The sequence below is a fragment of the Rhagoletis zephyria genome, unplaced genomic scaffold (genome assembly GCF_001687245.7).
Source record: "Rhagoletis zephyria isolate East Lansing unplaced genomic scaffold, Rhagoletis_zephyria_1.1 Rzeph_scaffold_00237, whole genome shotgun sequence".
Classification (NCBI taxonomy): domain Eukaryota; kingdom Metazoa; phylum Arthropoda; class Insecta; order Diptera; family Tephritidae; genus Rhagoletis; species Rhagoletis zephyria.
The window spans coordinates 90,012-116,950 of record NW_016157321.1 but is presented as its reverse complement, the minus strand read 5'-3'; the positions used below and the strand labels follow the sequence as shown (position 1 = coordinate 116,950).

At 34.9% G+C, this 26,939-nt stretch overlaps 1 protein-coding gene and 1 long non-coding RNA gene across 4 annotated transcripts in view; one reads left to right on the top strand and one right to left on the bottom strand.

Moving 5' to 3' along the window:
• LOC108358331 (uncharacterized) overlaps positions 1-1,116 on the top strand; it is a 12,514-nt gene extending 11,398 nt beyond the window's left edge. Inside the window, exon 4 of the long non-coding RNA XR_001846753.1 lies at positions 1,107-1,116. This is a non-coding gene — a long non-coding RNA (uncharacterized LOC108358331). The remainder of the gene's footprint in view (positions 1-1,106) is intronic.
• Positions 1-26,484, bottom strand: part of LOC108358330 (serine-rich adhesin for platelets-like) — a 244,319-nt gene extending 217,835 nt beyond the window's left edge. For 2 of the 3 annotated variants that reach the window (XM_017609607.1, XM_017609608.1), the window contains exons 1-2: positions 26,048-26,484; positions 25,750-25,839 (exon numbers count right to left, since the gene is read on the bottom strand). In XM_017609607.1, the coding sequence (XP_017465096.1) occupies positions 25,750-25,839; positions 26,048-26,319 (362 nt within the window). In that variant the 5' untranslated portion in view covers positions 26,320-26,484. The remainder of the gene's footprint in view (positions 1-25,749; positions 25,840-26,047) is intronic. The other variant, XM_017609609.1, reaches the window with a different exon arrangement.
• Between the last annotated feature and the right edge of the window lie 455 nt (positions 26,485-26,939).

Sequence of the window (26,939 nt, the reverse complement as noted above, 5' to 3'; positions counted from 1 at the left end):
CAGCGCATAGCGTGCTGTCTTGCAAATACAGCCACCACAAGTGAACGATACTTATAACAGCTCATACTGATATTGACTTCGGCAAACCAGTACTCCGAATGCTCGTTCACGAAACTAGCAAACCCGGCATTTGAACGGTTGCCGAAAGCATGAGAACTCATTTGGACGGTTGGCGAAGCAAGACGCCGCAGTTCATTTGTTGCAGAAGTCGTTTGACTTGTTGCTGAAAGTCCTCTGACTTGTTGCTGAAAACCATTTGACTTGTTGCCGAAAGCACGTAGAATGTAGTAAAGGGTAATTTATCGTCTCGTATGTATGTATGTATTTATAGCGCGTCTACCATTCAATTGCTTTACTCACTGCTGGCGGCAAGAGCGTGTCGGCAGGCTAGTTTTGAGGAATGTGCATGCGTATGTATGTATGTATTACATATCAATGCTTAATTTCAAACAAACAAATGTCGTTGAATTGTTTTTGAAATACAGTATCATGACTTCGGCAACGTTTGATGCCTTCAGCAACAAATCAAATGGCTTTCAGCAACAAGTCAAACGACTTCTGCAACAAATGAGCTCTCATGCTTTCGGCAACAGTGTTGCCGCGCCGTCTCAAGAAAATGTATCACTGACCAAGCCAAAAATGTATCCAAACGTATCCAATTTTCTTTTTTTACATATACATCTCATAATTTGTAAGAAAACCAAACATTTTCATGAAAAAGACATAATTTAATCCATCCTAAGGACTTGGAAAACATATACATAAAATCAAACATTTGTAATGTCAATTTATAAAGTACATTTTTTGTGCATAAGTATTTTGCAAAGCAAGTATAATAAATAGCAAGTACACTCTAAAAAGAGCATGTAAAACTACTACTGAAAAGTATCTATTTTTCAACGAGAATCTGTATACGTATGAGATGTTCAGTATTTGATTTTGAACTTGAGAAATCTAAAATATACACATAAATACACATATATAGAATCTTTAAAATTGCAAAAATTTTCAAACTACAAATACATTTCCTACTAATAATAAACATTACTTTATTTTAAACATTTTATGTGTAATTTTGCTCTTTGCGAAAAATTGGTATGTAAAAGTAAACAGGCAATGATTAATTTTATTACACGGCGTGCAAATTTGCACACATTAAAAGAGGAAACTGGTTACCTCTTAATATGCGCAAATAAACAAAAATTTTTTAGAGTGTATTTAAAGTCTTTTCAATAAAATTCATACAAGTTTCCTTAAATAAATCAAATTTAGTTTTTTAAACTACGTTGAAATCTTCTTTCTTTTTAAATTAACAAATGAAAATAAATGATATGAAAGAGATTACTACAGAAAGAGTATAATTTACTTTATATATATCGTCGTTTAAAGTACAAAACCGTGTATCGTCATTCTGCAAAACCGCGTAACTGACATTTGCTACCAAAAATTGGATTTGCTCACACAAGCTCTTGGCTCAATCCTGATCCATTCGTCCTGAAATATACTAGCCAGAAATGCGATTGCTCTATGAAAAAAGGGAACCATTTTAAAACATAAGTGTTTTTACTCTTTAGAAAATAATTTATGCAACGTCACATACGCGGTTTTGCATTATCTTGATTCGCGGTTTTGCCTTTTGTTGATACGCGGTTTGTACTCTAAACGACGATATGTACCTATATTAAGATCTTGCTTAAAGCATCCTTTTAAGCTAATTAACACAATTGCGCTTATACCTGTTTTGGTGAGATCTCTTCATATGTTCATTGCTTCGTTCACAAAAAATAAAATGCTTTAATTTCACGCTTAAGTAGCGATTCTTCATACGTTTAGAAAACGTAATGCTTTCTACCATCTTTACTGAAAATCGATTTTTGAACGAAAAAAAACTTTATAGGAAATATAAAATTTTGGCCTATTTAAAAAAGTATCCACATTTATACTGACCGGAAAAAATAAGTATCCCGCAAAAATTCGTCTAACAATGTATCCAATTGGATCTATTTAGATTTCTGTTCGGCAACCGTCCAAATGCAGTATCGTGCTTTCGTTCACTCGGAATACTGGTTTGCCGAAGTCAACATCAGTATGAGCTGTTATAAGTATCGTTCACTTGCGGTGGGTGTATTTGCAAGCACTGCACGCTATGCGCTGGTGTTCGTTCATCCCCCGTTTTTAATGTGAGCAGGCTTAAAATCACAAAATCAGCATCGTTTGCCAATCTCTGGTCTCAGTATAAAAGTGCTTGCAATACAGCCACTGCTATCATAAGACAAGCAAAGCGTAAATACTGTAAGCTGGATGCATCAATTCCGCCTAAAGTTTGGTGGCGCAAATTAAAAAATCTAAAGGTCCATGGCAGTTGGAAACCAGACTGTGACTTAGATGCTAATGTTTTAAATGAATATTTCTCCTTTTCTGCTAGAACTAATACTGCTCCTCAAACCTCGGGAACCTGTTGGACTCAGAGTAATATTGAAATGGAATTTTAAAATGTGGGAGTTAGCGAAGGTGAAGTTCTGAAGGCTGTGTTTGGTATTAGGTCTCAAAAAAATTCGCCCTACCATTCATTGTAGGTACGATTACTCACATAATAAATCATTGTTTTACGACTTCGTGTTTCCCATACTCCCAGTCGCCAAAACCAGCATACTGCCAGTGCTTGCAAAGGTACGTGAGTCCTTAATGGCAGCGCAAATCTCGTCCTAAATCCAGCAAAACAATTTATTATATAGTCCGGGCTTAGACCAAAACATAGTTGCTCCACTGCTGTGATAAAAATACTTGACGACATAAGGATACATTTTGACAATAACGACTTGACTCTTCTTTGCCTCTTAGATTTTTCTAAGGCATTTGACATGGTTAACCATGACCATCTTTGCAAGAAATTAAAATTTTTCTTTGGATTTTCGGACAACTCTATAAAATTAAAGTCGAGCTATCTTGAAGGCAGGCTACAAAAAGTAAGTAAGAAAGCCTGCTCTAGTTTTAAAACTGGCCCAACGGGTGTCCCACAGGGGTCTGTCCTAGGACTTCTGTTGTTCAGTATTTTTGTCAATGATGTATTCTCTGTGTGTCAATTTGTCAATGTGCATACGTACGCTGATGATATCCAGGTGTACTTGTCTAGTCGTGTTGGTCTTGTTGAGGATTTGTGTTTTAAAGTAAATAATGATTTGTCTGCTATTTCGCGATGGGCTAGTGATAATTGTCTGTGTTTAAATCAGGGTTCGGAAATTCTCACTCACATTCGCGATCGATAATATTCCAAATCAATTTTTGCATTCTTTTATCGCGAGTGAAAAATGCAAACAAATTCATCATTTCTCACATTCGGAATGCGATCGACAAAAAAATTTCCGCTGCTTTTCATTCGCGATCGAAAAAAGCAAAGAAATTTCCTCTCACTCGAATATGAGAACTCCGAGCATTGCCGATGTCGGCCTCTAATAAATGAGAAAAACGATGCAAATAATCCATTCGCGATCACTCACAACAGCTTATCGCGATAAACTTATCGCGAAAAATTTTCAAATTTGAACTATGGTGGTAACATACAGTATCGGTCATATCTATAGCACGCCATTTCAAAGTGATATTGTGTGCCACTTATGTTTATTTATTTTTAAGAATTTTCAATTAAAATATAGTTCTTTCTCTAACAAAACCCATATAAACCCAAGTTTAACAATTTGTAGAATACTACAAAAAAGTGCAACAAATTTTCATATAAATTTCAAACTTTTTTCTCGGAAGTGTTAGAATTTTTCTGAATACACAGTTTTATAGCCCAATCAATTTTAGTCTGATAATGTGCAAGTGTTAGAATTTTTCTGAATACACAGTTTTATAGCCCAATCAATTTTAGTCTGATAATGTGCAAGTTTCAAGTGGTTAAAGGTAACCGTTGATTTTTTAGAATTTTTTTCGCCAAAGGTGTTGCGGTTTTCTTCCATATACAAATAAATTGAGTTTATTCATTATATGGAAGCCAATGCGAAAAAAAAATTCTAAAAAATTAACGGTAATTAGGAGCCACTTGAAATTTGCACAGTATCAGACTAAAATTGCAGGGGCTAAAAAACTGTTTACTCAAAAAAATTCTAATACTTCCGAGAAAAAAGTTTGAAATTTAGGTGAAATTTTGTTGCACTTTTTTGAAGTTTTCTACAAATTTTTAAACTTGGGTATATATGGGGTTTGTCTGAGAATGAACTAAATTTTAATTGAAAATTCTTAAAAATTAATAAATAAACATAAGTGGCACACAATATCACTTTGAAATGGCGTGCTATAGATATGACCGATACTGTATATGTATGTATGTACGTGTAGTTAAAGTATATTCCAAGCGTACACTTTTAAGTATAATGGTGTATCTGCATGTTATTTTATTATAATGATTGCGTTTATTTTTTATATCTAATAAATGGAACTTAGTGGGGATAAGATTGACTAATGAGAAAAGTGGGTGTCTGGTGAAGACTGAGAATAAAGAAAAGCAGAAAAAACAATACATATAAATTTTTTGTTTCTTTTAAATGTTTTGATTCGCCATTATAAGGATATTAATAAGAAACCAAAAATATACACTCGTAAATAGAATAAGAATATGTATGGATGTATGTATTACTTAGAAGAAAACTCAATAAAACGAAGGTCTGCATTCCATATCCATGCACACATACATATGTATGTATATATGTGTGTATCTATATGCATGTACTTATATAAGTGCATAGTTATTTACTGAACAGTAGCGCAGAATGAGCAAAAATTTTGCAGCAATAATCAAATAATAGCTAAGAGTTGGTTTTACTACGACCTCGGAAAGACGAAAAAATTTACTTGTGAGCCTTTTAGCCTGAGGTATGTATGTATGTACACTCAGAAAAAAGTCAGCCAAATATATTTCTACCAACACATGATTTGGTAACTATAACCAAATAATGTGACTATAACTAAATCATGTGTTGAGAAAAACATATTTAGTTGATGTAACTAAACTCTTTTCTCAGTGTAGATACAATATTGCAGCAGCTTTCTTTTTGTTTATTTTCCACTAATAATTAGTATGCTTTAGAAATATTTATGGAAATAGAGCACGTGATTTCGTTCATTTTAGAGTTGTAGCAGGTAGTGAATTTTTCTTCAAACTGCATTTCGCTAAGAGCGGAGTTCTGTGGTTTAATTGGGATTTCCCTGAATACCAGATATTTCGTAAATACGTACGTTTTCATAAAATTTTATTTTGTATGAGTTTTGGGAGTGCACCTACATAAATGAGATAAACAATGCATGTGCTCTATTCGCGATCACTCACAACAGCTAATCCTGAAAACTTTTTAGGGCGTTGTATGGAAGATGTTTTTTCGCTTTTCTAAGAACCTTGCAGCGAAAAGCTGAACCAGTATGCACAAATTCCAGTTCATGAACTATTATTTAAGGATAAAAGTCATACTAGTTCATTATGGACCGTAATTATACCAGTTCCTCGTAGAAAAAAATAAACTAGTTGGTAGAAATTCTAGTTCGAAAACTGGTATTAAATAGCGAAGTCATACCAGTTCGTCATGGACTATAATTATACCAGTTCTCCGCAGTGAAATTCCAAACCAGTCAGTATAAATACTAGTTCATTAACTAGTATGTGCTAAAGCGAGGGCCTACCATTTCGGCGATTTCGAACAACTTATGCGATCAGCGACATCTGTCTTTGAACAGCCACAACCAAAACTAAAATGCGGTTAATTGCTTTCATCACGAATGTCGGCTGTGGCGTCGAGAGAAGACTACCGATTCTGGTTCTGAGATCTCAGATGCGAATGCGCTTGGAGGTTGTTAAAGTAAACTAAGTAAATTAATTTAAATAATTATTTCAATTTAAATATAAAATAAAAATTATACATAAATTAAATTTCATTTGGAAAAAACATAAATACTCAAATACCATAAAACAATTAAAATAATTATTTGTTCTTTTTAAAACAGTAAATTTAAAAATAACAAGAGATATAAATAAATAAGTAAAATAAAAATAAAAAAAAGATTCGCTCACTGAGATTCGAACTCGGAACCCTTTATTTGGCGTGCCGAAGCTTTACTCTGTCGACCATTGCCACAGTTTCAGCGCCGCGAGCAAAATGGCATACTTACGCTTTTCACAGGGGATGAGTTGGCAGTCTATCCCGTCAGCTGGTGTGATAATACTAGTATTTCTACTGGTAGCGTGCTGATGCAGGAGCGGACAGTTGACATCTCCTATGACACCGCCATGTTAAAAATACCAGTCGCTAACATTGAAAAATGATACAACGTGAACTAGTTGGGCTGAAACGCAAACTGGTAGCATTCTGGTTCACAACTGGTAGCTTTCCGTGCAGGGAAATTACGCTATAATTGCACGTATACATATACATATGCATTGTCGTCAGTAGTAGAAGTAATAGAAAAGTCTTCCCATCCTGCAGGGAAACCGCGGACTAGTGAATCAAATTTCTAGTTCCGTACTAGGTCTTTATCGCGAAAAACCAACTAGTCCGCTAGTAACTAGATCCTCACCAGTCCAAAATCGGCGAAAAGTGGTACTTTTAAAAAACTATTTTTTTTTTTTAGTTTTTTTCACTAGAAATCTATTGTATATCTAAAGTGACGAATTCAGAAATTTTTGCTCATTCTGCGCTACTGTTCAGTAAATAACTATGCACTTATATAAGTACATGCATATAGATCAGTGCCCGCCAAACACTTTCCTGGGAAACGAACTATATTCGGCCTTTCACATGTACACAATCGGCTTCTTACACGTACACAATCCGAACGTCAACAGCAAGAGTGGAAGAGCAACAAATTTTATTTAGTTGCATGCAAACAATAGGAGAAGCAGGTTGCTGACGCATTATTGTTGAATAAAGTAGGTACACTGAGCAGAATGAATGAATATTCATTCAAAAATTTTATAACACAAATTTTCGTATATACACCCCTAGAAATAGGTATGTATATGGTACCAAGTCGTGCTTTTTCTTCATATTAAAAGAACTTTATGAATTATGTATTTTTTTAATACCAGACTCAATTCAAGTCCTCAATTAAAACATACAATATGTTTTGTTATTTATCTTTTGGTTTCATCGTTATTTTAAATTGTTCTTAAATGTCAAGTTTTACCTAATTTTAAAATAAATATATATTAGATATATATTTTTTTATTTTATTTCTACTTGAAATCAACGAAATTTTCTTTTAATATTCAGAGTGCTCGAAGCACGTTATATTTTATGCTCAGAAATCCACACTTAAATTATAAAAAAAAACAATAATAATTTTGTACAATACATACAAAATTTTACCAACTTTTTCCTTTCTTAGGGCCGTTAACTTTTATTATATGTTTCTATAGAAAAAACACGTCTTCTTCTATCGCCGATTTCACGCAAAAAAAAGGAGTTTATTAAAAGATATTCTTCTCTATATACATTTCATTTTGTTTTGACATTTCGTCTTAGTGCTATTCACTTAACAATCGGTGACACCTATCGACTATAGTTCATAAAGTTCATAAGGATCATTTACAATAGAGTAGTAAATTCTAATTACAACACTCTTCCTGAATTTAACAAATAGTAAGAGAAATAATAAGTGTATTGAAAGATCTTTTAATTTAATTCAATATTGTTTATATTTTTAATTCATATAATGCCCATTGCTTTTGTAAATATTTTTTGTTTTGTTTTGTCCAAAGCTTTAGTTAGCACATCTGCTTTCATTTGACTGGTTGGTGGGTATTTTATTTCTATTATACCATTTTCCATTTTTTCTTCCACGAACTTCTCTTTTATTTCAATGTGTTTTGTTCTGGCCGATGATGCACCATTTTTCGCCAACTGGATCGCGCTCTTATTGTCACAAAAAATTAAAGTCGGTTTGTTATAGTTGTTTTGAAGCTCTCTCTCCAACCTTCTCAACCAAATGGCCTCTTGAACTGCTGAGACCAATGACATATATTCGGCTTCTGTGGAGGAGAGTGCGATGGTTTTTTGTTTTTTTGATGACCATGAAATTGCAGCTCCCTGCATAGTGAAAACGTAGCCTGACATAGATTTTCGCTCGTCAACGTCACTTGCCCAATCTGCATCACAAAAACCTTTAATGTCTTCATGATTGCCAGTGAATATAAGTTTTTTATTGATTGTGCCTTTTAAGTAGCGTAGCACTCGTTTTGCCGCAGTCCAGTGACATCTCCCATAGTTATTATTAAAGCGACTGAGAACGGAAACTGCATAACAAATATCTGGGCGGCTAACTTGCACCAAAAACAGCAGACTGCCGGTAAGTTCCTGATATGGTATATTTTTCATTTCTCTTCGCTCAGCATCGTCCGTTGGGCACATCTCGACTGTCAATCGTTGATTCGGATCTAAAGGCGTTTCTACTGGATTACAATCAGTCATTTTAAAAGAGGAGAGCAACTTTTCAATGTATTCTCTTTGATCGATTGTAATTTCTCCTTTTACTTCATCTCTTTTCACTCTCATTCCGAGAACCGATGAGGTCTCTCCTAAGTCTTTTATCTTGAAGTGTTTACCAAGGTGACATTTCAACCTCTTCTTTTATGGCAGGTTGTTTGAAAACAGCAAAAAATCGTCGACATACAAAGCAACAATAAGAATTTCTGTGGAATTAATAGCATAGTAGATGCAAGGGTCAGCTGAGCAACGCTTCAGACCGAATGCTATGAGCACATCATTAATTTTCTGATTCCATTGCCGGCTCGCTTGCTTTAAGCCATATAACGACTTTGATAGTTTGCACACCATTGATGGGTTTTCAATGAAGCCTTCGGGTTGTACCATGAAAATCTCCTCATCTAAATTACCGTACAAAAAAGCTGTCACCACGTCCATGTGAGACATCTTTAGGCCCAGTCTCGCTGCTAGTGCGAACAAATAGCGTATTGATGCGAACTTCACGACCGGTGAGAATGTCTCATTGTAATCAATTCCTTTACGCTGTGTAAAACCTCGAACAACTAGGCGGGCTTTGTACCTTACTACCTTCTTCTCTGTGTCGACCTTGGTCTTGAATACCCACTTACAGTCGACCACCTTTTTATTTGTTGGGTAACTTACTAATGTCCAAGTACGATTTTCCTTGAGTGAGTTCAGCTCTTCCTGCATAGCGGCTTTCCACATACAGTCTCAGTTTTGACTTTATCACCCACTTCATCAGACACCTTATCTTCGTCTGAGGAAATTTCAATAATATTAGGTATGGAATCTTCAATTACCTTATTTTTCGATCCATTTTCGAAAAATATAACATCCCTGCTAACAAAAATCTTTTTTGTTTTTTTTTTTTTATCGTACAATCGATAAGCCTTAGACCCATCAGCGTAGCCAACGAAAACGGATTCGATCGATTTTGCATCCAATTTTTTTCGTTTTTCAGCTGGAACATACACCATTGCATTACAACCAAAAACTCTCAACATGCTTATATCCGGCTTTCTATTTAGCCATCTTTCTTCTGGAGACTGGTTATCGATTGATCGATTCGGGATTCTATTGATGACAAACGCAGCCGTCGAAACTGCCTCGGCCCAGAAACCCTTTGGTAAGCCACTATCAATTAACATACAGCGTACTTTCTCCATTAACGTTCTATTCATTCGTTCCGCTACACCATTCTGTTGTGGGGTGTAGGGAGCCGATTTCTGGTGCATGATGCCACTTGTTGACAAATACTCGATGAAACGTTGATTGCAATATTCATAGCCATTGTCCGATCGGACCATTTTAATTTTGAAATCAGTTTGCTTCTCTACGAGTGTCCTAAATTCAATAAATTTGTTCAACGCTTGCGATTTCGCACGAATCGGGTACACAAACACTTTTCGGCTATAGTCATCAATGAATGAGATGTAATATTTTGCACCGCCTAGGGAGGACACAGACATCGGTCCGCACAGATCTGTGTGAATAAGTTCAAGCAACTTCGTCGCTCTTGTGCCTTCATTGGGAAATGGTTTCCGAGATTGTTTCCCTTTAGCACAGGTAACACAATTTTTAATTTTCGTCGGTGTACCAAGAAGTTTACCCATCTTCTGAGGATTCGAATGGCCTAACCGTCGATGCCATAATTCTGAATCAGCTTGTACTGATACAGCCACTTTCGCTGCAATCGCCGCCGTCGACATATTAGGATGTGAATGGATATTCAGTTTGTACATACCATCAACTATAGCCGCACGTACCAGTAAATTCCCGCTGCTATCAACAATATGGCAGTCTTTTTTTGTAAAAGTAACTTTTCGGTTGCGACTAGTCAGCTGGCTAACTGATAGTAAATTCGCGCAAATATCTGGAACGTAGAGTACATCTTTTAGCACGATCACTGTTTTTTCATCTCTACACGCTGACAACATTTCAACATCTCCAACACCCTTCACTTCAAGCCCGGAACTATTCGATGTAATTACTTCACTGATGGCCGTTTTTCGAAAATTTTTGAAATTCTGAATGTTAGATGTCATGTGCGCTGATGCACCTGAGTCAACAAACCAATTGTTTGATGACATTTGGGCAACAAACGACGTATACAGTACAACTTTCTTGTCACCTTTCCGTGAGCAATTTCTAGCTATGTGGTCCTGTTCTCCACACTCGTAGCATTTACCTTTGAACTTCTTTATACCTTGCTTATATACTTTTTTTTATGTGCTTTCGACAGAAGAGCTGACTCATTGTTGTGTTGCTCAAAAGAAACATCTTGCATTAATAAAGTTTTTATATTATCAGCTGTCATTTCTTGGCCACTATTTTCGATGGCCATTACCATCGGACGATATTCGTCAGTCAGTCCCCCAAGCATTAAGGTTCCGACAATATCTGAATCTATTTTAAAACCGACTTTTTTTACTTTCGCCCACAAAATCATCATTTTGTTCACATAATCATCCATCGACTGACAGTCTTTTAATTTTAAGGATACCAAATGTTGCAAAACGATCACTTTACGCCCCAGACCGCTGTCACCGAAAGCCTTTTCTAAATTTTCCCATGCTTCAAATGTGCTTTGTGCTTCGGCAATGTACGAAAAATTAACTGGTTCGAGCAACAAGGTTAGCTCAGATTTTGCTTTTAAATCTGCAGACGCATCAGTTGTTGCCGTGGGCTCTTTTTCGCAATATGTCCACAAGCCTTTTATGACCAAGTAAGATTTTGCTTGGATTTTCCACGTGTCCCAATTTTCACGCCCCTTCAACCGTTCAATTTGCACATTGTTCAAAACCATGATCAACTACATAAATTAATCAATGAAATTTTTCGCAAATTTTAACCATCGACTACGAATTCGATGCTTAAACGCTGATATAATTAATAAACGATGAGTTTTAGTAATTATTTTTGGTGCTTTGGCCCATAACCTATAGAAAAAACACGTCTTCTTCTATTGCCGATTTCACGCAAAAAAAAAGAAGTTTATTAAAAGAGAGAATCTCTATATACATTTCATTTTGTTTTGACATTTCGTCTTAGTGCTATTCACTTAACAATCAGTGACACCTATCGACTATAGTTCATAAAGTTCATAAGGATCATTTACAATAGAGTAGTAAATTCTAATTACAACAGTTTCTATGTTGTTTAGAACTAAAAAATAGCGCACAATGAAAAAAACGGCAAAAAAAACATACCAAAAATTTTATAATAAGTAATACAACACAGAAATTTTTTTTCGTGCATTACCACCAACACATTCTCATTTTTTGTTTCATAACTAATACATTCTCATTTTAAGACTTTTCTCTTTTTGGCGGGCACTGATATAGATACACACATATATACATACATATCGTCGTTTAAAGTGCAAAACCGCGTATCAACAAAATGCAAAACCGCGTATGTGAAGTTTTAGAAATTATTTTCTAGAGCGTAAAAACACTCATATTTCAAAATGGTTCTCTTTTTTATAAAGCAATCGCATTTCTGGCTAGTATATTTCAGGATAAATGGATAAGGATTGAGCCAAGAGCTTGTATGAGCAAATCCAATTTTTGGCAGCCAATGTCAGTTACGCGGTTTTGCAGAATGACGTTACGCGGTTTTGTACTTTAAACGACGATATGTATGTGTGCATGGATATGAAATGCAGACCTTCGTTTTATTGAGTTTTCTTCTAAGTAATACATACATCCATACATATTCTTATTCTATTTACGAGTGTATATTTGTGGTTTCTTATTAATATCCTTATAATGGCGAATCAAAACATTTAAAAGAAATAAAAAATGTATATGTATTGTTTTTTCTGCTTTTCTTTACTCTCAGTCTTCACCAGACGCCCACTTTTCTCATTAGTCAATCTTATCCCCACTAAGTTCCATTTATTAGATATAAAAAATAAACGCAATCATCAATTATATAAATAGGCAATCATGTTTTCTTTACACCCCTTTTACGGCTAAACTGTACTTCTAAGGTATAAACAATTATATATCATTAGAAAGGTATTTTGATGCTGATGTGCAGGCAATTTTTAAAATTTCAAATTAGTTTAAAATAGAGCGAAAAGATCAATTCAAAAGTCACACCAATACCAATGCCATACATGTACATGGTTGGGGCGGAAATGCCTCCGAAATGTATGCTTTAATATTGATAGTGAATTAAAGAAACGTGCTAAGCAGCAGTTTAGGAATAAGATGTATGTATGTATGTACATGAATAGAGTAGCCTCAAACAAGGATGAAGATAATTTTGAGTATGGAGAAGAAGAAAGGGATAAATACAGAAATTAAAATACAAGTAAAGAAACCTAAATATAAAGACAAAGAGGAAGGAAAATTTAAATACCTAACCTAATAACAATGGTGGGGGTGAATATGTAAATGAAGAAAAGAATGGACATATTTAGATCAGGATAAAGGAAAGGATAAAGATGAAGAAGAAGATGAAGACCAAGACGAGGAAGAAGATGGAGATGAATATGAAGATAAGGATAAAGATAACTTATCTTAACTTAACCCCGTAAATTAACTTAACTCACCTCAACTCATCTCACCTCCGCTTAAAAACTTACTCCACCCGAGTTCGCTACACATTAATTCACCACACCTTAACTCCCCACACCTAAATCCCCCACCACTTCACTCCCCACACCTAAATTCACCACACCTTACTTCACTACACCTAAATCCACCACACTTTAATTCACAACACCCCAACTTTCTCACCACATTTTAACTCACCACACCTTAATCTACCACACCTTAATTCACCACACCTCAACTTTCTCACCATACCTTAACTCACCACACCTTAATTCACCAACCTCAACTCACCACAACTAAATTCACCATTCCTCTTAAGACCACCACACCTGAATTCATAACACCGTAACTCCCACACCCAATTCCACCACACTGCAACTCAACACACCCAATTTCAACACATGACATGATATCACTAAAGAAACAATATAAAGAAAAAGAGGAAGGAAAATGTAACTACCTAACCTAATAACAATGGTGGGGGTAAATACGTAAATGGAGAAAAGAATGAAGATATAGATCAGGATAAAGGAAAAGATAAATATGAAGTCGAAGGTGAATATGAAGATAAAGATAAAGATAAAGATAAATATAAAGATAGAGATAGAGATAGAGATAGAGATAAAGATAAATATAAAGATAAATATAAAGATAAAGATAAAGATAAAGATAAAGATAAAGATAAAGATAAAGATAAAGATAAAGATAAAGATAAAGATAAAGATAAAGATAAAGATAAAGATAAAGATAAAGAAAGATAAAGATAAAGATAAAGATAAAGATGAAGATGAAGATGAATATGAACATGAACATGAACATGAACATGAAAATGAACATGAACATTAACATGAAAATGAACATGAACATGAACATGAACATGAAAATGAACATGAGCATGAACTTGAACATGAACATGAACATGAACATGAAGGTGTAGATAAACATAAACATAAACATTAAAAGCGATAGAGACAAAGATAGAGAGGAAGAAAGTGATAGGGATAAAAAGGAAATACAACTGAAGAATGTGCGATGTTATATTGTGATGTGTTATGCTACATATGTTATGTTATTGAATCTAATGCTATTCTATGTTATGTTATGCTAAGTACTAAGCTAAACTCCCCTCCACTTAACCCATTCCAACAAATTTTATTTCAGCTCAACTCAACTCACATAAACTATCCTTAATTTTAGCGGTTGAATTTCAACCGCTGGGCGAACACTAGTTATAATAAAATAGCATGCAGATACACCATTATACTGAAAAGTGTACGCTTGGAATATACTTGAACTACACGTACATACATACATATATGTTACCACCATAATTCATATATTTGTGCATATTGCTGCATTCCTTCCAACCGAAAAGCATTTGCTTGCATTACTTACATATACATACAGTATCGGTCATATCTATAGCACGCCATTTCAAAGTGATATTGTGTGCAACTTATGTTTATTTATTTATTTTTAAGAATTTTCAATTAAAATACAGTTCTTTCTCTAATAAGCCCCTCGCATTGGCTTCCATATAATGAATAAACTCAATTTATTTGTATATGGATGAAAACCGCAACACCTTTGGCGAAAAAAATTCTTAAAAATCAACGGTAACTTTCAGTTACTTGAAACTTGCACATTATCAGACTAAAATTGCAGGGGCTAAAAAACTGTGTACTCAAGAAAATTCTAACACTTCCGAGAAAAAAGTTTGAAACTTAGGTGAAAATTTGTTGCACTTTTTTGAAGTTTTCTACAAATTGTTAAACTTGGGTTTATATGGGGTTTGTTAGAGAAAGAACTGTATTTTAATTGAAAATTCTCAAAAATAAAAAAATAAACATAAGTTGCACACAATATCACTTCGAAATGGCGTGCTATAGATATGACCGAAACTGTATGTACATATGTATGTATGCTGTATGCATAACCAAATGCATACCCAAAACAAACGCGAAAAATATCTCCCATACAACGTCGTTGAAAATTTTTCGCGATAAGTTTATCGCGATAAGCTGTTGTGAGTGATCGCGAATGAATTATTTGCATCGTTTTTCTCATTTATGAGAGGCCGACATCGGCAATGCTCGGACTTCTCATTTTCGAGTGAGAGGAAATTTCTTTGCTTTTTTCGATCGCGAATGAAAAGAGCGGACATTTTTTTGTCGATCGCATTCCGAATGTGAGAGATGATAAATTTGTTTGCATTTTTCACTCGCGATAAAAGAATGCAAAAACTGATTTGGAATATTATCGATCGCGATAAATCTCATAAATGAGTGAAAACGAATAATCATAAATGAGAATTTCCGAACCCTGGTTTAAATGCTTCAAAGTCCCTTGTGTTGCCGATATGCAACATCATGTTACATGTTGAGAACATACCGAAATTGGTTATTGGTGGCCAGGTCTTCGTATGAGAAAACATTCCTCTTGGTGTGAAAAAACGTCATTTCCTACCCAAAAACGTCCTATTCAAATGAATGTACAAAAAATTGTTCTTATTAAACTTTTATTATATACAAAGGTACATATGTACGTAAGGTATATTAAAATGTCATTTTGACAGAGAACATTTAAAATTCAAACTGGATTGAGATCGGTAATAACAAAATCACTTTATACATACACTTGTGATCAGCTGATTAAGTCATCACCATTTTGATCGATTTTGGCTGTTTCTCTTTTATTTCTTTAATGTTTATTATTTTCCCATAAAAGCCAAAATCATTATATAACAAACAAAATATAAATTTACATTTCAAACTTAGTGCAAAAATTATAAAGCAAAGCTTCAGCTAGATTTTCAACTTTTTATTTAGATTTTTTGAGTATGCAGTTTGATAGCCCATTAAATTTCAGGTCAATAATGTGCAAGTTTAAAGAAGCTAAATAATAGCGTTGATTTTAAAATTTTTTTTTTTTTCTTGTAGTCATTGGGTAAGGAGGTCGGTTGTCGAAAATGCTAAATTACGTTCTGCTAAGAAGGGACATAGCAATATTTCAGCCTTTTTTGCGTTCATTACATTTTCAATGAAGTCTTAAAAAAGTCGCCTACTTTTTTCTGACTTTTTATGCTGCTACAGCTTTTTTGATGCTTTTGCGAGCGTGCGTGTTGCAAGAGATCAGCTCTTCCTGATTTGGCTTTTAATGTGCAATTGCAAACATTACAATAAACTTCGTAACCTCAAGTAAACACTTGAACACGGGATCTTTAGTCCAAGAATCCAAAAAAATGCGTATGCTTGGTATGCATCATATTCAAGTCATCTGCGTCCAAAGAATAAATATCTTTTGAAGCAGCTGCTGCAAAACACAAAGCTTGTAAAGATTTATTAAGAAAATAATTCAAAATAAGTTCTACTTACAAGATTTACACCCCTATGCTGTAATCCGTCGTAGATTCGATTTTGCTACGAATCGTAAAATTGGTATGCTGAAATCCGTGTTGTCGTATCGTAGTTTCGAAATTCGTAGGCCATCTTCGAAATTCGTAATGTAGGTATGCCTGAATCCGACGTAGCTGTCATTTTTATGTATTTGTCGGAAATTTTGTACGAATAGCAACTCGGGTCGGAGCGAAACAAATTGTATTAAAATATCAATAAAATAAAATGTGTAAACGCAAAATTATGTATGTAAGTTGAAGTGTGAATAAAAAAAATTATATTATTAATTGTCAAGTCGAAGATCACAACAAATTGCTCGCAATACGAAAAACTGGTGGAATGCATGAGCGAAAGGCCGGACATTGCCCGAGGCTTTGTAAAAGAAGCTAAAGAGCATGTGGTCGAATTTTGTGAAAGTGTTGCAAGAATTAAAGCGGCACAATATCTAGATGAATGGAGGCCTTTAAAAAGAGGGAGCATACATTTATCATTTAAGCTAAATGGATCAGAACTGTCTCGTAGCAATCTCCTTTGNCCAACTGTTGCATTAATATACAAAGGATGCTTTCCATTTCCAGACAACCGGTCAGGTACGAGCATGATTTTTAATTTCGACCAAACTCAAATACATTGTTTGTTGGTCCAAATAATGAGACACGTATTTTTTATTTTGGCTCGGAAAAATTTTTCGGCCGAATTAAACGCGATTTTGTTTTTCATGCAAAAATCGATTACTCGAATTGACAGTGAGAACTTTTTTTTAAAATGCCCATAACNGTCTGGAAATGGAAAGCATCCTTTGTATATTAATGCAACAGTTGGCTGCAGCACGTTCTTTCTCTTGAGAGAAAAGTGCACCGGCAACTGAATCCATTATATTTTACTTAATTACGGAAAAGCCTTTTACGATTAAAATTTTTTTTTTTTAATATCACTGTTCACTTGCGATTATACTTATTTTAATTTGTTTCTGTCAAAGCAGCTAATTAAGAACTTCGAATTTCACTATTTTAGTTGGCAACGCCGTTGATAGTTACGATCGGATTACAGCATACCAATTTTCGAATTTTCGGAACGGAGTTACGAATTCGTAACTACGAACTTTCGGATTACAGTATACGGGTGTTAGTAACAGAGAAAATTACTGGGAAGTTAAAAAACGTCATTTTTTACACAAAAAACGTCCAAACGTCAACAGGATACAAAAAATGTGATAAACTCTAAGTTGAGTTGTTTTGACCATGTTATGCCATTTTGCGTAGATTGAAAATGTCCGCTGCTTTTACTCCATTGGAAACAAGACGCAAGTTGGCAAAACAACTTATTGTGCCACAATAACTTACTCTGAGCTTATATATAGTAAGGTCGATTCCATATTCTCTCACAAAATCAATGTCTTGTTTAATAACGTTACGCGATATGTATATGGTCTTAAGAAGTTCGACCATATATCACTTTGGAAAAATAAGATTTTGGATTGATTTTTTTCGGATCTTTTCCATCTCATTCCGATTTTGGTCCCGCCATATAAAAAGCAAGAAGTTTTTATTTTTATATGAAAGTAATGTATTGAGTTATTTATTAATACCGCTAACAGTTCATCTTTACTAAGATATCATTAGCAGACACACATTTTGCAAGACTAAATAATTCTGAAAGACTCACCTTTTATGAAAAATTATCGAGCTTGCGAACAATTTACAGAACATTTACTTTCGCATATTGTTCGCCCTAATTTTTGTGTCGGCTGGGTTACGAACAATAATACACTCTCACTTTCAGCTTACGCTGGCTTGTGGTAGCGTACTCACAAGCGGTGCCAACTTGACATGTATTTTCCGTTTTGCGGGGAATTTGTCTCCATGTTGGGAACAAGGGAATGAGCCGCTTTTCTCAGGGAATTTGAGACTATTTAATTTTTATGCAGTGGAGAAATTGTTTTTAATTCTAATGAAATAGTATAGCTATAATTTTTGGTCCTTAAAATGTAATCTTTTTTACTACGATTTTCGTTGGAGAAATCTGTTGATAGTTATACCCGTAGAAGAGTCCGTGTCACTCTGTATAATAAGTATTTATAATAGTCTAATTTCTTTGCATTAGGTGTAATTTTTTTTTGCAATATGCAGCGCGCTACTTTTTTGCTATATTAATGAAAATTTTGGATCGTAGGTATATTTATTGCTTGTTTTAACAAAAAAAAAAAAAAAAAATTAAGTTACCTCAAATTGTAAAATAAATTCCTGAGAATACCATTGAAAATGGGGTAATTTTCAAGAAAGTTGGGGTAATCAGCTTAGTTAGAGTTGACATTCCTGGTAAGTAAATACTCAGGCATACTTGTCCCTCGTACATACACAGATGCAACTCGCTTAAATTTTCTCCCTTTCCCCTGGCCTTTGGCATCCCCCTGTAGCCCTCAGAAGTGCACGCTGCCAGCACAGTGCAAATGTTCTGAGTTAATCTCTAGGCTAAACCATTCAAATATAAAAATTTAATACTCAAAAAATTTTATTTTTTGCGCCGATTAATTTGGAGAAGCTTTTCACAAAACATGTGTACCTAGGGTTAGATTTGTTACATCAATAGAAGTAATAAAAGCTTTTTTCCCGAATGAACCGGGCGGTATAACTTTTCAGTAATTGCTGGTTTGGTCTTACTTCTTAAACGTGGAAAATAATGACTTAATATGAAATATTACATAAAAAAACTTGGTGCTAAATTATCAACACCTTAATAACACGTCTTATTTTTCAAGAAATATTTTCTTCAAAAAGGTATAACTAATTTGTATGTATGCAGAACTACAAAAACAAAAATTTTTCAAGTTTTAGCGACAAAATAGATTTTTAAGAAAGGCTGACTTCCAAAACGTCAATTGCTTTGCATACGTACAAAGTAGAATGTCCCATAACGCCGAACTACGAAATGTTGACAATGTATACTTTTCCAAAACGCATTCGAAAAGTTATGGAAATGCATCGCTAGAGCAATCAGTGCACCAGAAACAAAGTTGATGCTTCGTTTGTTTTTGGTTACCATTGCTGTTTTAAAAATGGAAAATTCAGAAAAATTGTTCATTGATAAATTGAATATTTAAAATATGCAATGTATAAGGTTGCAATGTGTTGCAACTCTGCATATACAAACAGTTTGAATACCGCAGTATAACAGTTTCCAAACATTTTATTGATACGTTTTGGAAGTCAGCCAAACTTATCTTTATCTAATAATTACTAATTTACGCAATGGAGACACGGATGATGAAAAGAACGGCCTGAAACATAAATTTTCTTATTTGAAATTGATTACACAGGGCAACACTGATTTTGGTGCGGCAAATGTTAAATCTGTTTTTGATAGACTTTTTTGAGCTGATTACGAATCCGTAATTATAAAGATTCCATCACGCACAGATTTTGAGAAAATCGTGGTCAAAGTGTCAAAAAAATCGGTTTTTTCAATATTTGAGAAGCTCGAGCAAAGAGTAAAAATGTGGTAGAACCTTCCGATTAGGCTTAACTTAAAGCTAGAACCCTAGGCTACTACCCCTGAAAATACCATCCCTGCACCTTTACTTGATGGCCATTTATAGTCATTTGTTGAACAATAAAAAAATGCTGGCGAATTGTGCTATTGAAAAAAAAATGCTGCCAAAATCAGTTTTTTCTGTTCAATAAACGATATAAGTGATCTTAGGGTCAAGACGAAGAGATGGTATTTTTAGGGATTGTAGTGGAAAGTTCAAGCCTTAATTTAAGCTTAAGTGGAAAGTTCTATCACCTTTTGTTTAATTGCGGCAGGGACTCAAACTTCGCCAAAAGTCAAATTTTACTGCTCAATAAATGACTATAAGTGACCATAAATTCAATGTGCAGGAATGGTATTTTCAAGGATAGTAGTCGAGGGTTCTTGCTTTAATCGAAGCCTAAGTGGAAGGTTATATCACCTTTTTACCTTCCTTTTATTAGCTCGGGATGTAACTATGTAATATTGATGCGCCTAAAAGATGCAGCGATTTCTATTCTCAAGTTACATACCTGATGACAGTACGAATGGCAATTATAATAGGGAGGTTTTAGTTTGTTAAACTATAATTTTATTACTCTTTGCTAGAGCTTCTCAAATATTGCAAAAGCCCGATTTTTTGACACTTTGACCTCGATTTTCTCAAAACCAGTACCTGTTGGATCCTTTGTACTTACGGATACGTAACCAGCACAAAAAAGTGTATCATAAATAGCTTTAACATTTGTCGCACCAACATTTTTATTTTTTTTTTCATTTTTGTTGGCCTGTGATATGAAAGGAAGATAGTCAAAGGCTTGTAAAAACGAAGTTTTTTTAACTTCGAATGGTTACAAGGAACCTTTGAGATTCCAATAGACTACCGAGGCTACAAGGTCGACCATGCAAGCCTTTTGGAGAACTAAGTGAGCAAAGCAAAAGAAAGAAATCGGAAGAAGTTCGTGTCAACCATGGTACAATTATTACAGGTATTGTCTTCCCACAAATCGCATATTCCGATCTGCCTTATGCATTGTTGCCCACACTAAAAAGTTTACTGTAAGGGAAAACGGATATTTCCATACACCATAAACCCTATATCGACTGCTGAGTGGACGATCGACCTATCTCGGCAGCCAGTTCGAAACGGCTGCCGAGATAGGTCGATCTTCCACTCAGCAGTCGATATAGGGTTTATAGTGTATGGAAATATCGAGGCTGTCACCAGATCGAAAAACGAGAAAACAAATCGATCACGTTGTGATTGACGGAAGGCATGCTTCCAGTGTTTTGGACGTACGTACATTTCTACGAACAAACACAGACTCGGATCACTTTCTTGTTGTAGACAAGATACGCGCCCAAAAATGCAAGGAAAGCTTATAGGGAGCTGAAGAGGGCAACGAGACGTATTTGCCGAACTCATTTAAGAACAAAAATGCCGACCTAGTGACTGATGTCCAGAACGTACCTAATATTACGTTCTCATTGAGCCATTAACTCGAGTTTAACGTTTTGAGTTTATGAACAACTGTCAAGCGTTCACATTGGGGTGTTTAAGAAACTCAGAGTTTAATTTGACATTTTTTTGTTTACTTTTTCTTATTCTCATTTAGTCTGTTCCCGTACTACAGGAGTTAACACACACACACATAAGTCTAGAATACCAACCATTTAGCTATAAAAAAAAACAAGAAATAAGGATCGATAGAACTTTTTACGCTAATTTCAACCATACCAAAATTATTTGGTGCAAATAAAAACCAAAGCCAATAAAAGAGGTTAAAGTTCAACTTAACTATTTCTTATGTGTTTAATATCTCAGAAACTAGTCAACCGATTAAAAAATTATTGATGCTAGTTTCAACATAATTTAAATGCCTTTTATGCAAGGTATATACTATAACCAGTTTTAGAACTAATTTTATATAAACTACATTTAAAAACATATATTTTTATTTTATTTTGTTTTTTAGTATTTCTGGACTAAAAATATAAAAAGGCATATAAATTATATACACACATGAAAGAAAAATCAATTATCTTTATTTTGACGTCATTAGTTTTTTAATAGGTTATGTTGTTCAGAAGATATTAATATAAAAAAATCAGAAAATTTAACTTTAACCATTGATATCTTTTTTATATTTTAATTTCGCCAGGTAATTTTGGTAGGGTTGAAATCAGCACAAAAAGGTCTGTCGAGCCACATTTTTGGTTTTTGCATTGCTAGATTGTTGATATTCTAGACTTACGTGCACAGAACGACTTCGGACTAATTCTGATTAAATCCTGCAGTACGGGGGAACAGACTAACTGTCGGCAAGTTGGTTGCAAGTTTGGATTATCAAAGACATAAACCGAATCGGGTCAAAAAAAAGGGTTGCATTCGCATAAACTCCACATAAAAGTGGTGTTTAAGGAGAGTTTAACGAAATTTTTTGTATGGTAAACTCCGAGTTTAATGTGAATGTGAAGACTTTTCCATCCTACTGAATGGCAGCAGTACTGAAAGCTGTGGAGAAGACGAACCCGAACCTCTATGATGACGGAGTCGATGTTCCACCACCAGACTATGACGAGGTACGAATAGCAATAGCGCGCTTGAAAAACAGCAAAGCTGCTGGAGCTGACAGCCTGCCAGCTAGGTGATAAGGTGCATGCATAAACTCTTATGCAGAATATGATCAGATGAACGCATGCCTGACGACTGGACCTTAGGTGTGCTCGGGCGCGGGATCAGCCTTCTAAGCATAAGTTACAAGGCCTTATCGAGCATCAACGAACTGATTGCACCTTATCAGTGTGGCTTTAGACGTAGCAAATCCACTATAGACCAGGAACTTATATCATAGAAGTAACAGGTGCGACAATTGTCGATTTTACCGGAAAATTTCAGAGCTAGAATTGCCGGCGACATTTTACCTGTTTCACAGATGCCTTTAGGCAACTGTCTGACAATGGTGCTGAAAACTGTCACTGTGACAAAATTGTCGCGACAATAGCGACAAAACTAAATAGCTCTATAGAAAGTGTTCACAGGAGAATTTTGTATATTTTTTTTACATATATGTTAATTTCGCGCATTACAATAAATTGAATATTTGTAAAAACGAAAATAATGCATTTGCATTACTAATTTCATATGTATGACTGGCGACAATTTTCTCAACAATTTTAAAACCCTAAAACGACAATTTTGTCCTCCATAATGGAATTATTCACGAAATTGAAAGGATGATGACAAATGTTTTTAGGAAACAAACCACCCACCGAGCTGTCGAATTGTCACAGACAATACGGAAATAGCCTGTCGTGACAAAATTGTCACTGCCGCTTTATGAAATAGGCCCCAGGTATTCACAATACGCCAAATCTTGGAAACGAGCCGCGAGAAAAGGATCGACACTCACCACCTATTTGTCGACTTCAAAGCAGCATTCGACAGCACTAAAGGGAGTAGCATATACGCCGCGATGTCTGAATTTGGCATCCCTTCGAAACTGATACGGCTAGCTAAAATGACGTTGATCAATACCATCAGCTGCGTCAGAATTGGGAAATACCGCTCCGAGCCATTTGCTACGCAACGGGGTTTCAAGTGATTTCTTTAATCTGATGTTGGAGAAGATAATAAGAGCTGCAGAACTGAACGACTCAGGAAAAATTTATTACAAGAGCGTGCAATTGCTAGCGTACGCCGATGACATTGACATCATCGGAGTAAAGTCCTCTCGCTACCAGGGCCGACAGACGTTTAGTCTAAAATCCGTACACGGACAAAAAATGGTGGGTGAAAAATCCGTACAAAATCCGTACGCTCAAATTTGTTTGGCGACCAAAAAAAAAAATGTTTGTACTTAGGTGAACACAAATAAACATCAAATAAAGCAACACATATTTCCACTAGTCCTGATTGATTGCTTCACAGACAACCTTTTTATTTTTCTGACTAGAACTTTTTAACAAGCAGTGTGTTCTTAGTTTATTTACATGTACCAAAACTTTTCAAGTAGGTTGTCGACCCTACCCAGTAACAGTATAATGTTTGAAGCTATGGTTAAAGATCAAACAATTAAGAAAATTAGGGTTTTTTAATTTTACGCCACAAAAACTCTCAACAATCAAAGTCTACCAATAGATTGTCGGGTACAAAATAGTCAAGCTGTTAATAGATATAGGTATCGTAAATGAAAAAGCATTTTTGCACATTCGATAGTTCGATATGGTAGCGACGATATGTGTGTATGGACAGTGGTTGAATTAAGACTGGGACTATCCGTATATTCGGAAACCCGCTCGGATGTATAGGGATACAATCCTGATATCTGGTTAATATCCATTCCTATTTGTTATCCGGATATCCGGTTAATATCTGTTCATTTGGCTATCCGGATATCCAGATATTCTAAAACTTGTTTGACCGGATTCGTAAAATTGTTCTCAAAATACCGAAATCTATAGAGTTGCGAAATAAATAGCACAGGACAATATAACGAAAGGGAAAAAATTTGGTACAGCAAATGTTAAAACTGGTTTTGATAAGACCTTTTTGCGCTGATTACGAATACGTAAGTATAAAGTTTCCATCAGCTCCATATTTTAAGAAAAAACGAGTTCAAAGTGTTAAATATCCACTTAAGCCTAAACTAAAGCTAGAACTCTTAACTACTATTCCCGAAAATACCATCGCTGCGCTTTGGCTTGATGGTCACTTATAGTCATTTATTTAACAGCAAAAACTGATTTTGGCGAAGTTCCACTTAGGCTTAAATTGAGGCTTGAACTTCCGACTGCGATCTCTAAATACCATCCCTACACCTTGACCCTAAGGTCACTTATAGTCATTTATTGAACAACAAAAACTGATTTCGGCCAATTTTTTTTCTTCATAGTACAATTTTCCAGTATTTTTTTATTGTTCATGCCTATAAGTGACCATTAGGTCAAGGGATGGTATTTTCAGGGATAGTAGCCGAGAGTTCTAGCTTTACGTTAAGTTTAAGTGGAAGGTTCTTTCACCTTTTTTTTCTCAAATTGTTTAGGCGCGACTGCTAACACAAGGCGCCTAAATGCTGCATGTGCAAAAATTTCCTTCATTAAATTAATGAAATTTATGTACATGCACTTCTCAACTGCCATGTAATAAAACTTTCTTAAGTTATAATTTGATGGCAGTTCAAAGTATGCTCTGCCTAGTCGGATGCATCCTCCGGACACTGCTTCCGGAGCATTCTGCGGACTCTGCATGGCTTACAACCATGCGGAGGTGGTAATAGTTGATTACCATTGGCCACAGTGCCTACCCACTACTTTTTGGTCCAATAAATATTTTTTTTATATACAACATGCAAACATACTGGTCGCCCCTCTCACTGAGTTATTCACAAATATTGCCAAAAATTAAATTTTTTGACACTTTGACCATGTTTTTCTCAAAATCTGGACCTGATGAAAACTTTATAGTGACGGATTCGTAATAGAACACTTCAGTAATACATAAACAATTGGTATTTTAATTTTGTGACCCGGATATTAACCGGATATACGGATTTTTTAATCACATATTCAGACATTAAAAAATCGGACAGAACTCACAGCACATACATGCAGCGCTACATGCATATAACACCAGGGGGGCGAACAATGAAAATAAAATTAAAACAAATTTTACTAAAACCAGTAGTTTAATGAATGAAATAAACAAATGATATGGAACGAAATAGTGAATAGTTACATTTGTAAGAAAAAACGTTTTGTAAGGCACACTTTTTAAGAATTTGCTGTTACCTGACGGGAGTGTTATCTTTAATTTGTTGAACTAGGTCGCCAATAACCTCATGTTGAATGTAATACAGCATACGTACGCGCAGAAGTACTCTGAAACACAGTCAATGCAGTGAAATAAGATAAATAATCAATTAACAAAAAACAACGAAATTACAAGACCGAAAAATAATTAAATGCAGATAAGTTCGCAGTAATGACATTTACAAAAGGAGAGAAAAGAAAGAGTAAGACAGAAAAGCATTAGTGAATAAATTCCATATATATTGGACATAAAAGCTTTCGATTCCACACGACTCACTTATTCGCGTGTCTGCTCAAATGCTTTTTGTAAGCACATTCCAAAAACGTATCCGCATCAAATTTTTCTTGCTTGCTCCAGTGATTGGGATCATTAAGAGCATTTTGACTGGCACTAGCGTTCGGATTTGATGTCGATATCGGTGTGGATGCATTTGTCGACGTTGTACTGGCATCCGTCGGTGATGCTACAGCCGATGTGGTAGCGCTTATATTTCCTCCAACGTCCCTATCAACATCCGCTTTAGCTGTTATTGCAGCCGCATTTGCCATTTCTTTTTGAGCTTTGCCACCATTCCGACCTGCAACGAGAAGCAATGGTATATTGATCAGTGATTTAGGATGTAAAACACAGAAAAAAAAGTGTAAAAGGATACATTTTCAGCTGATACTTTACATTACGGTAATTACATTTTCGGATCACGGTTGCCACACAACAAAAAATTTTCTGACCAGAATTTACAAAAAAAGTTACCTAAAAGTTACCAAGTAAAAAACAATTTTGTATTATACAATAAACTGTAAAAACAAACCTCGTTTATTTGCCATAAATAAGACAAGGATACAATAAATAGTTTTATTAAAAGAAAACTAAACAAATTAATTTTACATATGAGGGTAGAGGAGCCTTTCTACAAAAACATTTTTAATAATATGAGAAAGAAGGGATCTATAAAAAATAAATGCAGTATTTTACTAAAAGATTCATTGCACCTACGTGATTCTACATATTATAGTAAAAGAAAACTAAAAGGGCGTGCCCCGAGCTATTACCGTTTCGATTCTGGTAATGCATTTTAAGGTGCATCTCAACTTTTTTTGGAATGTCAGTTAAGCTACTCTGGCGCTCAAGGCCTCATATAACAGATACATTTACATACGTATATAAATAC